The following is a 14,355-nucleotide window of genomic DNA, read 5'->3' as shown; positions in this document are numbered from 1 at the left end:
TCCTGCTGATCATATTGCCCCTTCACAAAAAATATATATGCTTTACTTTGTTCCATGTATGATAAAGTGAACCAGAATGGAGTAGATGAATATTTTGTTCTCTAGGTTTTCTTGCTCATGTATTATTAAGCAACTGCATGATCTGAAACTAAAAGGTAGTTGTTTCTTCATTATGCTAAATCTGGATTTTGTACTCTTGTCAGAAATCCAGCAGAATATGAATGAGACCACCAAACTTTTTCATAAAAGTAACCAAGTCAACCTCTTTTCTCTCCTTTTATTTCGCACTCACTACTAGTTAGGAATAAATTGTGAAGTAAATATATAAATTATATATATCACATTAATTTATGAACTGCCAGGTTTTCTTCCTTTTGGGCTAGAATTAACAGTGATTAAGTTTTCTATTAAAGTATGCTAATAAAAAGTATCCAGAATTTACTAATAATCACTTTAATTTTGTAGGGTATCTGTCATTCTGGTGTTTATTGCCCCAATCCATTTTGGGTTGGGTTGGGTTGGGTTTGGTGTTGTGGGGTTTTCTTAATACTTCTGATCAGGCATCTTGATTTTTGCAGGACTAAATATTATGCTCTGTTACTGTTGACCATTTTCTGAATAATCTTAGGAATTTCGATTATCACTGTCCTTTTCATCCTACTTTAAAACTGGTTTTCATGTATGAAAACATTCAGAACCTTTTGAAAATCACTAACTAAACAGTATATGTTGTCAATTTCTGTGAAAAGCATGTACCAGCTGGGAAAAGCAGCAGCAGAAGTTTAATACGTAAAAGTGAAATCATTCCAAATTTGAGAAGACATATAACTGGAGTTACACAGAAAAAAAAAAAAAATGCCACAGAGGGACACATTTATCAGAAAACATGAGCATCTGAATTTAAAACATTTGCTAGCCATAGTTTGTCTGCGTGCCGTGTTCCCCTCATCTTTTCAGAATAATTTTGTACTGCATAGTGAGGGAGATAAAGAGGAATTAGAAAATAAGTAGGTATTCTGATGCTCTCTCGTTTTTGCAGATGGAAAACCATCCAAGTAACCACTTGCTAAAATTTTACATTCTGCACTGCTAGAGAAATATGATACTGTAAAAGATTATTTTCAGAGCTAGGAGTGTTGCTTTCTTTTGTAGAATATCAAAATAATGTAAAGACATGACATACGATGTTAGAAACAGGAGCAAAAAATAACAACTTAAGCTATATATTCGGTGGTAAAAAGCTAATTGTTGCATTGAAATCACAGCTCAGTAAGACTGAATTTTTACTTCAGCATCACAGAGCCGAGACAAGTGACATGCTCCGTGTTAGACTGGGAAGTTATGAAGCTGATACCGTTGAAGCTAAAAGGCAACCAGCGAGGCTGAAAGCTCAGCAATGATGACTAAAGTTAGAAAGCAACAACTGAAGCAAAAATAGTGGCAATGCAAGGGAAGCTTTGGGAGTAATGATGTAAGACTCCGAAACAGAGGAAAAAAAACCAGCACAGTTCATCTGGTTACAGATCTGAAATTCTTTGTTGCAGAGCAAACAGTTACTTTGTGAGACTGTTATTTCTGATGTTAGAAAAAATGAATTAAACTCATGGTCTGGTAAGAAAATGGGACTAAGTTGCAGAATGGTTGTCTGCCAGATGGCTTTTTAGTGTGTGACTGGTCAGTTGGTTTGTTTGTCAGAAGGAACCAGGTAAGGGAAATAGCAAAAGGCCACACTGTGTGCAATAGTGCGTGAGGTAATCAAGCAAATAAATTCCATTTACAAAGCAGTCCAAAACTTTTGCAAAAAGCACAGCTTTCCTGAAAGGATCTGGTATCTGGTGAGTTACCCTCACATATTGGGGTAGGTTTTTCCCATGAGTCAGTTAAACTAGGAACAAGAACATTACCATAAATCTAAGTGAGTGATTGGTAAAATAAAGTTACTAGTGCTACATTAGGGCCTTTTCTTAATAGGGTAGAAATAAATGTGGAATTTTTTTTTTCTCAGCCCTTCTTTTTGCAGCTTCCTCCATTAACTATTTTTTATGCTTTTGTGACTTTTCAAAGTAGAGAACTGAATGATTCTCATGGCATTCTATCTAATTCTTTTTCCTACTTGAAGCATAGCAGTAGCACAGGTTCCAGTCTCTATGGTCCTGATTCTGAATTTTAACAGGCAAAATGTTTAGAACGTAATTTTTGCTTTTCCTTCCAATTTGCAACTGGAATCTTCTGGATTCCAGTTGGTTTTATTCACAATGTTTTGCATTTCTTTTTTTTTATATTTTGTTAAGTCCGGGTTTTATTCACAATGTTTTGCATTTATTTTTTTTTTTTATATTTTGTTAAGTCCAGTAATAAGCTTCTGGAAAAATTGAATATAACCATGAATTCTTAAGAATAACCCTATGCCTTATACCTTGTGCATGTTTGAGAAAGTAATTGGGCTACTAGTGTGTTTCTAATTAGTGTCTAATTTAGGACTGTAAGTAGATGTCTGTAGCAAAGAAGTGATGTTAAAACTTCTATTTCCTTGACCTTGTCTCTTGGCATCTGGCTCCTTTCACCACTGGTGTTTGCTTTTTTAAAACCTGTTATTCTTCATTTGACTTTTCTCATTCTATGTATATGAAGCGTCAAAGTCTCAAACCTGAATCAGTCTGCTAATCTCTGATGAAGTGTGGTAATGTTAGCATTGACATTTCTAAATCCTATTGCTCAAGTACAGCTTAATTGAAATTGCATAACTGAAATTTCAGATGTCTTTGAGTATTTTGGTCTAATTTTTAACATTTCTAACATGAAAAATGTTAATATGAACACTGATAGGGTTAGTGCAAGTATAATATAATAGGATACAGATAGTGTTCATGAATGTAGCATGTTTGAAGTATCATCCATGATTTATCTGTATACATAAATAGAAACATCAGTTTTTTAAAGTTTGTAGTCATCCAGGTAAGGCATGCTTAAAAATACAAGCTTACTCAAGAATCATTTAACTTTGGTGAAGTTCATATTTCCTGAAATTGTGTGATATGGCTCCCATGATGCCCTCCTGCTTCACTATGGCATCCAGGCATGCCTCCTCTTCAGAACAGATGTTATGCACAGTAGTAACCGTTCTTTTTTTGTTTGTACAGTTTCAAATAAACAATTAAGTGAATAGTTTAAGATCTTGCTAAATTAGTTGAATTGTTTTATCATTATGTGCTTGTTCACATTTGTAACAGTTATAATGAGACAATAAACCACTGAAAGTGACCGAGGATTTTGCCTCTGAGATGTTTCTCTGCTAAACTATTAAGCAGTATGACACTAAAGAGGGAGCTAATGTCTTATCTAAAAGCAGAGGTAGATAAAGCAGTCCAACTGCTTCAGTTCACATCAAATAACCAGTGAATTGTGTGCAATAACACTGAATGTTTTCTAGTTATTATAGTTTTCATTTTTTTAAATCTTTTACTACCAATATACAGAATATTGTAAGATATTGCGGTATAGCTATTTCCATAACTGTCCAAAATTTGTGTCCTCTTGATCAGTTGTCCTTTGAAGCTTTTGAACCTTCTTTCCTTTTTTATCTAGAATTCACAAAGGAAAATCTTACTACACATTTTCCCAGGTGAGTGTATTGGTACAGTATCGATTGCAATATGCAGTTCTCTATATAAATATTTTCTTTCATTTTATGAACTTGAAAGCTTTAGTTTGTAGCTGTACCTTTGTGGCTTTCTGAAGTATCCACACAACTGCTGTTTTCCTTGACAATGGCAATATAGATGCTGCTATCACTATGGGAATGGTACTCCTGAATGAAGCTGCTACCTCCAAAGGGGATGTTGGAAAAAGAAGAAGTAAGTTATTTAGTACAACTAAGCCAATATTTAAACCATTAGAAGAGATTGAGAAATTGCAAATTAATATCTGTTTAAGTTTTCAGAAGGTCTCTACCTTAAACCAATTTTTACCTTTTGTGGGGTGGAGAACAGGAGAGTATAAAAATTCTCTTGCTGAAATTGTATTCACATGAAGTTGTAACAGTACAAAAATGTTTTAAGCATACTCAGCCAAGGTACAGCTTGACACAGTATCTCCACTGCATAGTACCGCATAAGTGCTTTTGGCTCTTGAATTATATTGAAGGTTGGCAACATAAAGAACAAGAGTTTCAAAACATCTCTTTCAAAATGAATTTAGGCATTTAAGATGACAACATCCAGAGGAGTGTGAAAATTCTTTTACTTGGTATGCTTTGCCAGTATCATGTCTCCAGAGGAAGGAGGAAGCCCAACAGTAGATGTAGTACAGAACATACTCTAATCTGTAGTGTCTAAAGATTCTTAGCCTGAAGTGCAAGTGTTATGTTTTTCTGAATGTTGTTCTCCTTCAGAATATTTGCAAGATTTTTTGGCAATGAATTACATAAACACACAATATGAAAGTATTTTATCCATATTTAAACTCCCTAACTGTTATGTCAAACAAACTTTTACTGTGCATGACATAGGTTGAAACAAATTTGCCCATTTGCCTATGCACCTTTTGTAATATATTTTTTCATACCCCCTGCCACTTACTCTTCTTCTCATGTAAGGTGTTAAAGACCTTTGAAAGATGTCAGGCTTTCTGTACTGCTTCCCCTTTCTTTCTAGATCAGTTCTGCAGCTGCTTCTGTGTAATACACAGTATTGCAGATGGGGCTGGCCAACAATTTCCTATGAAAGCGTTTTAGAATTCTTCATAATACCTGGTTGAATGTTGGCTAGAGATCTCTAATCTGTAGTGATTTGAGGGTCTCCTTCAATGAGCTGTAGATGCATAATTTAATTCTGAATCTCTTTTACAGTATCTAGCTTTTATACTGATGTCAAAAGAGAGGGTGTTATGAGTTTAATTGGAATATGATCTTAAGTCATGATTGGCGTCTGGGTCATGTGTGCTGCTGGATGGTTTAGATGAAGAGAAGAGACTGAGCTGTTTTGCCTTCCACGCTATAAACACAGTGAAATAACAGTGGGCTACAGTACAAATACTCTTCTGCTGTGGCCATGATGTGAAAGCTTTCCATGTACCTGCGTTGCACTGTTCATGCTTCGCAATTTATTCATCCATGCTTTGAAATCATATTTGTGAGTGGTGATTTCTCTATAATGAAGTGTGTTTATAAGATTTGTACATGGCTAGTTTTCTCAAAATAACTGCAGAAGTTTTATATTTCAATTGATGTGTGTCAGGTTCCACATGGACCATTTTAATGAAAAAATGTGTCACTGTTTCTCTGGCTTTGTGGTTGTACATCCTTCTCTCAAAGCCAGCACGTTTTTTTGAAGCATGAATATTGCAATTAAGTAGCAGAGGTTTGGCTAAAATAGGAATAGTAGAAGAAGAGAAGCTTTAAAAAATCAAAATAGCTCACTAGAACCAAAACATTGTCTAATGCAGATGAGCTGCGTTTCGATTATATGCATCAGCTTGCCCTTTTTTTTTAGATTTATTTATATGCAATTGAGTGAGCTGTCGTGATCAAAGAGGTTTTATGCTATTATTACACAGGGTGTCAGCTGGTGCTCCAAATTTTATTTGTTAATTTACGCATTTACTTTGCTAATTCATTCTTTGCCTAAAAAGGCCCCAAGCACTTGCATCTGGATGCTATCAGAAGGTCATTGTTATTTATCTTCAAAACTTAAAGATTTATATTGCTAGCAAGTTAAGAGTAAAAAGTGATTTTCCTACCAGCCTTGGAACTTACAATAGTGAAATGTTTTAGCCACCGAGAACTAGATGAAGTAGTTAAACTACCTTTGCTGTTACTTCAGCCTTAGATGGTTGACTAGAGAAAACATCATTCCATTAGTCAAGGGATATTTTCTAAATGTAATTTGGTTTCCGAAAGGAACAAGCAAATACCTGAAATTACATTTCTTGATACATATAATTTACAAGGTTATTAACTCCATTATCAGCAGTAAGGTGTTTGCATCCACATGCATTTGAGGTGCAAATTGCTGCTCTTTTTTCTTGAAAATACATTTACAATGACAAGTTATTTTTTCTTAATAACCATAAATATTATATTCATATGTGTTTGAAATTCTGACAGAAGATAGTGGGCATCAGTAGTCAAGGCAGTAACATTTTTGTATTTAACTGTGTCAAAATTCTTCATAAATGATTGACATAAATAATATTCTTTGTAGAGATTCCATTTTTAAATCTTTTATGTGCTACTAAACAATGTTATTTTCTTTCCAGTAATATGTCTGGTAGGCCTGGGTCTGGTGGTCTTTTTCTTCAGCTTCCTGTTGTCGATATTTCGTTCCAAATACCATGGCTACCCATACAGGTAATCTCTCATTAAATTCTCGTTTTATAGGTTTTAATAGCTTTGTATGCATTTAAGAAAAGCTTTTAGGTAAACAATCTTTAACTTTTACCACTAAAGTCTATGTGAACTGGAAGAAGGAGGAAGAATGGTGATTAATTCAAGCAAATCAAAAACTTCTGGAACGCTAATGTTGTTAACGTGACTGTAAATGCAGACCTGTTAAATGGGTTTAAGCACAGACGTGCGGCATACTCAGTGTCCCATGAAGAATGCAAAACAAACATGTGCTTGAGTTTATAAACATTTATCAGATGTTTGTGTATCTTTACCAAACTGTATATGAGACAAACGACAAGACCACCAAGCCAGTGTACACTGCTAAGCTGTGATTTATTACTAAAAGTACCCACTTCTTTTTTCAGCCACACTAGAGAGGAAAGAAAGGATTAAAGTCTGTCTTAATTATATGTACAATTCAGTGTCTACATATTATTCATAAATATGTCGATTAAATGGTTATATTTTTTCTGACAAGCAGAAAAAGTAGGAAAATAGTAAATAAAATGAGTTCTTGAGTTCATACTCAAGGAAACTCTTCCCTTTGTGATATGCAGAGAAGCTGTGCTCCTGCTTTTTACTCATTTCTGCTAAGGGAATTGGTCTGTAAAGGGACAAATAGTATCATATTGCAAGATTCCGTCAGTATGGAGTTAGTGGTTTGCCATCTGGAATACTCTGTGTGCTGTCTCAGCGTCCTTTCTCAGCTAGACTGCCTTCTAGCTTGACTGACATGGGTCAAAAGACAGGATCCAGTTTTGCTAAGTGTGAGGTATTCTTACTTCCCATCAAGTTCTTAAGTCCTAAGAGAAGAGAAGGAATTATGAGCTTGATCTGCAGCTCAAAAGTTCCCTTGAGAAACACTGCCAAAGAATGTCAACCCATGCTCTGAGCTTACTTGCATCTTCTCCTAACAAGTTTCTGAAAAGGAAAAAACAGTTGTTATTGTTGTGTTCATTGCTGTGCAAGTTAACAGCTGCTAAACAAAACCTGACAGTTGCACTAGTTTCATTTTTAGTTCTTTCATCTTAGGAATGTTCTTATCACCTATGAACAGCATGCCTGTATGACTGTGCCAGTTTCCATACCTTGCATGGCTTTTGTGAATGTTGGCACGGGTTTTTTGACTGCCGTATGATACCTGGGATGTCTGAGGCTGCACAGTGCCTTGTGAACATCAGTGTGCTTACACAATACCATTGATGTTGTTGCAGACCTAATTGCTGAGGTCTACCACATATCTTGTAATCTTGTAGTCTCATGTATTGTAAGCTTTAAGAATCTTAATATAAGTAAGTAGGGGGTTTCCTTCTTTTCTTGCTAATCTGCTTAGATGGGATGGATTTTTTTATTAATTTTTTCCCCCACAATTCAACCTGTATTTAGTGAAATATCAGAAAACTTCTCTTTGGAGTCTCTAGCAGAAGTTGGAGCCCTGTGGAGATTTTGTACTCCTCTGTTAGTATCCAAGCTAAGAATAAAGGACATCAAGAATCAGGGCTGGAGGGGAAGAGGAACAGAAAGAGAACTTCTGAATTCCATTAAAAGTTTAATTTCAAGAAATTTAATCTGATATGCAATGCATGTGGAAAAGAAGTGCACCTGCTGGTATGCTAAAGCTGGTAAAGAAAGAAATAAAAAAAATCCAGGATAGTGCTGAAAAGAATGATTCATCGCAATCCTGTGAAAATGAGATAGTGCTGCATCATGTTGTTACTGTGAAGGAATTATTAGATCCATAAACCAAATTCTATCTTAAGGAGATAAGTAGGTTCAATATCGCAGCTTACTAATCAGTAACACCCATCAAGTAAATTCATAAAAGAATGAACCCTGTGGATGTACAAGTACATGAAAAACATTTAATAGCTAGCTAAGTGTTACACAGTTTTCTTTGGTGTTTTTTTTTATGTTACTGCTACTGCAGAATTAAGCAAGGTCTTACAGGCTTACTTGGACTGCCCTAGATTCTTCATGTTTTCATGGGAATAAATTATTCATTCAGTCTTAAATCCTTGCTCATTGTGGAATTATGGGGAACCATCACTAGAACTGATCCTTTTGCTTTGCTATTATCAAATTACATTTGCTAGTTTCCCACATGTGTAATTTAGTGATCTGGTCCCTTTCAGTGTTAAATCTTCCAGGTTTCTGTTGGTCTCTTGGGTAGCTCTGACCCCATTTGTGTTGCATTATTTTAAATAAACATACTATTGATTCTTTGGCACTTCAGTGATCTCAACCAAGTCATCTTCATGACAGTGCCCATAGTGTTTCTTAAGAGAGGCCTCTGTTCTTACGAATTTCAATGAAGTGAACTTGCAAAACACTAAGGAGGACCAAGTATATAAACTTTTTTTCTCTTCTCCCTTTAATTTAATATCCTGCACTTTAACTTCAGTCATATATGCTGATAGACATTAATCTTTTCGTCTGAATCCCTTAGACTCTTCCAAGGAGTTTCATGTCTCATCAATTGATCCCAGTGTAAATATATCTTAAGATGTGAAACATATCTGTCTTTTTACTTTCACTGGTTGTAGATTTCACCTTGAAACTTGCAGTCTTTAGGTGATAAATTGTCCTCAGGCTAGTAAAGCTTTGCCCTGAACAGTAGTAACAACAATGCATACTAATGATCTGTTAGAAAAAAGAAAAAATGTTTGTGTTGGCATGCCTAAAGCAACAGTGAAAGAAAACCAAAACTGGTTTAATGCTATATGCATGATCTCCAGCATCAACTTCACTCTCCTACTTAAACAAAACAAAACAAAGAAGTCAAATACAATAAATTATTTCTGTTCGCTGGCACTGAACAACCAATTAAGTCCTCTTGGAAGCATCATGTATCGATGAGAAGTGAAACAGTAACACAACCTGCTATGCATCTTCTTTCTCTCTGGTGACCTCCATGTAGTGAAGATAAATCAAACCAGAGTTGGATAAACATAAAGGAGGAGTCAAAAACTGGAGAGAGACTGTTATTTCTCTTTCTAATGTGCATAAATGCAAGTCCTGGGAATGCTGTTATTTCTTTGACCCTGGTAATGCCATTGTCATTGTTAATTTCTGTAACAAATAGAAGAATGTCCAGAGGAGTTCTAGTAAGAGCACAGGTCTGTAAGTGTACTTTTTAGAGGACATGTGTGTAGGAAGAGAGTAACATTTTCCTTACATTTTTTTCATCCACTTCAGACATTTTCCAATTAAGTTTTTGATTTTATTTTCCACAGAATTTTCTTCTTGAAGGCTAGGTTTGGGAGAAAAATGGTTTAATTACTATGTTGGTAAAATACCCTCATACAATAAAGTGTTGGAATGGGAGAGGGGACGCAAAATAGAGGTCACTGTGGAGGTTATTTACTGAGTTAATGCAGTCAGGGTGGATGAGTTAGCATGTAACAAATCTCTCTGCTAGAGCCTTTTTTACCATGGCAGGGCTTTTTCATGCCTGTGCTAATCCACATTTTTATGGGAACTGGATTAAATCTTTCATTTTGCTAAAACTTTCATTTTAATTGCTGTCATTAACTGGTGAAAGGCAATGCAATAATTTTATTTTATACTGTTGAACATTCTCCCCTTTATAATGTTTCTGGATAAGACAGGAATGCTGATATATCCAAGAGAATCTTTTTTGGAAGCCTTCTCATCCCAATATTTAAAGTGAATAAGTGATACATTAAGTATCAGACAGTGATTGAGTAACAAAATTTCATTATATCAACACAGAATTTTATCTGTCAACTAATACACTAACTCTGGGAATGCCAGAGAAATTATTCTTAACTATAAGCCAAAAGCATGTACTCTGAGTTAGCTTTGTTAGTCAGGCAAGAGCTTTGAGGGCTCTCTGGAAACCTCACTTTAGGCAGTTTCAGTCCAAAAAGCACACAGAGTATTAAAAAGAATGAGGAAGGATGGTAAGTACAAAACATAAGACATCAGTACACTAGCACAGTATTGTATTACTGGGAATGTAAATATTTGTAACACTGGTTTCTTCAAGAGGACCGACAAAAGTGCACAGTTTACTGATGCTGGTAAAAGTTTCTCAATCATTTTTTGTTGGCTGAAACTTAACGGCCCTGTGTTGTCTTTTCTGCTCTGTTTTCTGGATGAAACTTTTAACAGAGTTCATTATTGTTGACAATTCTAATTGCCCTTTCAAGTCTACATTTTGTCATTTTCTGTTGTTTTAATCTGAATTTACATGATCTGCACACATGAAAATTCAAAGTTTTCATATAAGTTTTCATTAAGTAGCTTTTAAAAGAATTTTTTGGTGCCTGCAATTAAGTGTTTTGTTATCAGATTATCCTTTATAGCCATTGTATTTGGGAATTGTTGAAGAGTAATGTAAAGAGTTTTTACTCAAACCATAAAAAATAATCTGCCTTCTGAACTGTGTATTGGTGGAATGGAAAATACTGTATTGACTAGGAGAGAAACCTGCAAGAAAGCCTGATAAATAAAAGATGCCTTATTTTCATCAAAAAAACATAAACGTTAAATCAGACATGAAGTATTCATTCATTGCTTAGAGAAAAACAGTCAGTGCAACACGAACAGACAAATTGCAAAATGCCCCAGAGCTTGAGAATTCCTCGCATTCACTATATACACCGTATAAGAAATGTCTACCCTCATTGTAATTAAATTAGTTTCAGTAAAGAAATCCTGTATAACATTGAACAGTTGAAATTAAATGCAAGTGAATAAAGTGGAATAGTTATTTCTTGGAAGTGTACTGGGAAAATATTAGTAAGTAGTACAAATAATATTTGCAGACATATAAAATTAAATTTATTAATAAATGTGAGCGCTACTGACAACTGTTCAGATGTTCCATGTTGATTTAATGCGTAATTAAATCAATTCATCTAAAGTTTACGAATGGGTAAATCTACTTACGGTAAACACCAAGATTCACATTCAGGTCTGTGGTGCTCAGCAAAACAGGATACTTCCTTCAAAACGGCAGCAGTCAGGATAATTTCAAAGACAGGGGAATGGGAACACACAGTTGTCAAAACAAAACATCTTACATTTAGCATTTTCAGTGCTCCTTCTCTCAGCGTGGCTAGACACCACATTCTTCAGCAGAGAAGCTGCCCGTCGATGTGGAAGGCAAAACAGCTGAGTCTCCTCTGTTCATCTAAACCATCGAGCAGCACACTGAATTCATGAATATCACAGACCTGTGCACCCCTCCCTCTGTGAAGTGTCCGTGTTTAGTGCTGGTTCTAGTCCTTTAAATAATGGGAGATCTGAATTCCAGGTGTCTGGCCCATAGCAGATCTCCTAAGCTGGGTATGCTGCTTCACTGGGGCAAACAGTTGGTGTGCTCTTCTGCGAGTAGGACCTTCCTTCTCGGATTACCAACATTCATACCTCTCCTTGCTTTTGTGGCTTCCCTCTAAGTCTTACATTTTACTGTTTGCTCCTACCCATTCTACCCAGTTCCAGCTAGTTTGTGTCTGGAAGGACACAGTTTGGCCAGCCTTTCCAGTTGTTCTTTCCCCTGCTTTGCGTAAGGGGACATGGTTACTTTTTTTCTTTTTTTGCAGACCTACCCCAACAGATATTGTAGAACTTGTTATTTTAGATTTTGCAGAAACCCCTCACACACACCCCACCCCCCCACCTTCTTTTTGGCTACTCTCTAGTTTTTGATTTTTTTATGGTGTTGTTTCTTTTAGTGGTTTTCTGCTTTAGGCTTTTTCCTTCTTTCTGTATCTAGCCTCTTCAGCTTGTTTTATAGCTTCCATGTAACTTTCAGTGTTTACCTTATCTGTATTCTCTGTCATGTCTCTTAGCTGTTAAAGATGCAGCTTCCTTGTAGACAGAAAGTATCATATTTAGCCAAAGTGACACTGCCATATTTGTATTTCCTTACAGTTATATCATTGTCTTTTACCCCTCCTGAGCCTGACGATGCTACTCGCCTGATTATTGTAATCTTCCCACTCTTCCCCCCAGACTTTCTCACTACCAGTTTTCCTCTCTCTTCCCTCAGTTCCTTTCCTGTGCATGGCCTTACACATCTATCCTAGACCTGAGTTATCCTAGACCTGAGTCTCATGTGCTCAGCATTCTCTTACTTCTCCCCTCGGCACCCTACAATGCATCTCTTCATGAGTTGTGCTTGCTAGCTTTTCCCTTTCAGGTGCTTCACCCTCCAGCACTCAGGCAGTTGCCATCAGTTTTGTCTTGGTTGGTATGTCTTGCTTAATGAGCTTGTCAACTTTTTGTAGCAGGGAACATCTTTATACTGGTACAGTCTTTTAAGCTTACGGCACTTCTATTTACATTTTGTAATGAATAATTAATTATACCATGCATGGAAAACCGATCAAATTGCTACATGTGCGTGCTAGAGAACACTACATGTCTGTAACGGGATGAAAGATTTTTCATGCAAAGCTGGAGGCACTGGAGAAACCCTTCCATTCAGTAGTTCATAGCTTTTGTGTTTCTACGGTTAACTGACTACAGTCATGCACAAGTCTTTCTGTGTTCCCATTTCCCAATTTATGAGATAACTATTCTTTGGTAAAGTACTTAGGAAGGTATAACACACAATATATATCTACTTCTTAAAAACAAAGTTTTGTTCCAGAGGCTAAGAAACAGTGATGTCATCTGGAACTTCTTAATCTATTACAATATTAAGAATTTAAGAGCCTGCAGCCCTACAGAGTGCAAGTCCTTTATACCCTCCCTACTCTGGAGCCACTTCAACAGTAAAAGAAGAATGTTTTCAATAAATCTGAAACGTCTCCTAGGAGAGGTAGTTCTCACCAGAGCAGATGCAGAACTTGATTAAAGAGAACAGATGTTTGAAGTGCATTTTACCTTTTTATTTTTTTTAAATAGACAAATTTAAGTTTCAGGCACTCCAGTTTGATAACTTTCATGCTTTGCTTAGTGATTACTAAATGGGATATAAAAACTTAAGAGATTTTTACACAAATGTCAAATGGCTTTTCAAATGAATGTTTGAAGTCTGTGTTTATTCTTTTCAAATAATTGTGATGCTATGTTTTGTATGCATTTTTCAGCATTTAATCATGTTTTCTTTCTTTTCAGCTTCTTAATTAAATGAGTTCAAGAGGGATTCATTTAGAGCTGCTTACCACGAAGATAAGGCTGTAACTGATATTATCTGCCCACCAATGTTACATGTACTCAAGAATCTTTTGTTGGTTCATTTGGTTTTGTGATAATTTATATAGTATGCTGATAGAGAAATGAATGCAGTTTTATGCAATGAATGCGTAATTTATAGAAACATACAGTAAACATCTCATTGGGAAGTGCTAAAAAGTTATGAATACAGTCTGGTCAAGAATTTTAATAAATGTCATTATAATGGGCTTCTGTTCAAGGCTTCCTCATTAACTTTAGTACATGAATCCAAAGGGTATTTCCAAGATTTTTCATTTGGAGTTTGTTACAAGGTTTTGAGATGTGTTTTAGAACTGAACAAAATATCATTGGTTCTTCAACTACTGTTAAGAGAAACACCATGGTGGAAACTACAACTTATTGACACATGCATCTTGCCATTGCTTTGCTTTGAAACGCTATAAGTATATTCATTCTCTCATCACCTCAGACACCTTGTGCCACTAATATAGAATTATATTCTACATATTTTCAGCCGGGATTTCTTCTTTTCCTGGCTCAGCAGCATTCAGAGTACGTACATTGCCAGTTCATCTCGTGTTCATGCCAAAGCATGCAATTCAAAATGGTTTGTAGCATCTTGAAGGCAAGAAGGCTTAGATAATTCAGATCCTTTTAAGTGGCAGCAAAATGGGAGGATGGAGGGCAACAATATTTTTTAAGCCACAGCATGCTTTTGTTCTTAAGCAGCAGCAGAAGGAATGTATTATCCTGAATGATGTTTATAAAGCAATACAGATGAGTCTATTGGAACAGGAGTTACAGCAGTTGCCAGTTTT

At 35.8% G+C, this 14,355-nt stretch overlaps 1 protein-coding gene across 1 annotated transcript in view; it reads left to right on the top strand.

Moving 5' to 3' along the window:
• The window catches only part of TUSC3 (tumor suppressor candidate 3), an 85,191-nt gene extending 71,426 nt beyond the window's left edge, over positions 1–13,765 (top strand). Inside the window, exons 8-10 of the mRNA XM_010161015.1 lie at positions 3,780–3,854; positions 6,256–6,346; positions 13,478–13,765. Of these exons, the coding sequence (XP_010159317.1) occupies positions 3,780–3,854; positions 6,256–6,346; positions 13,478–13,493 (182 nt within the window). The 3' untranslated portion in view covers positions 13,494–13,765. The remainder of the gene's footprint in view (positions 1–3,779; positions 3,855–6,255; positions 6,347–13,477) is intronic.
• The last annotated feature ends 590 nt before the right edge of the window (positions 13,766–14,355 follow it).

The sequence above is a fragment of the Eurypyga helias genome, unplaced genomic scaffold (genome assembly GCF_000690775.1).
Source record: "Eurypyga helias isolate BGI_N326 unplaced genomic scaffold, ASM69077v1 scaffold71, whole genome shotgun sequence".
NCBI lineage: Eukaryota > Metazoa > Chordata > Aves > Eurypygiformes > Eurypygidae > Eurypyga > Eurypyga helias.
Note: the sequence above shows the minus strand (reverse complement) of the source record. Positions and strands in the feature narration are given on the sequence as shown.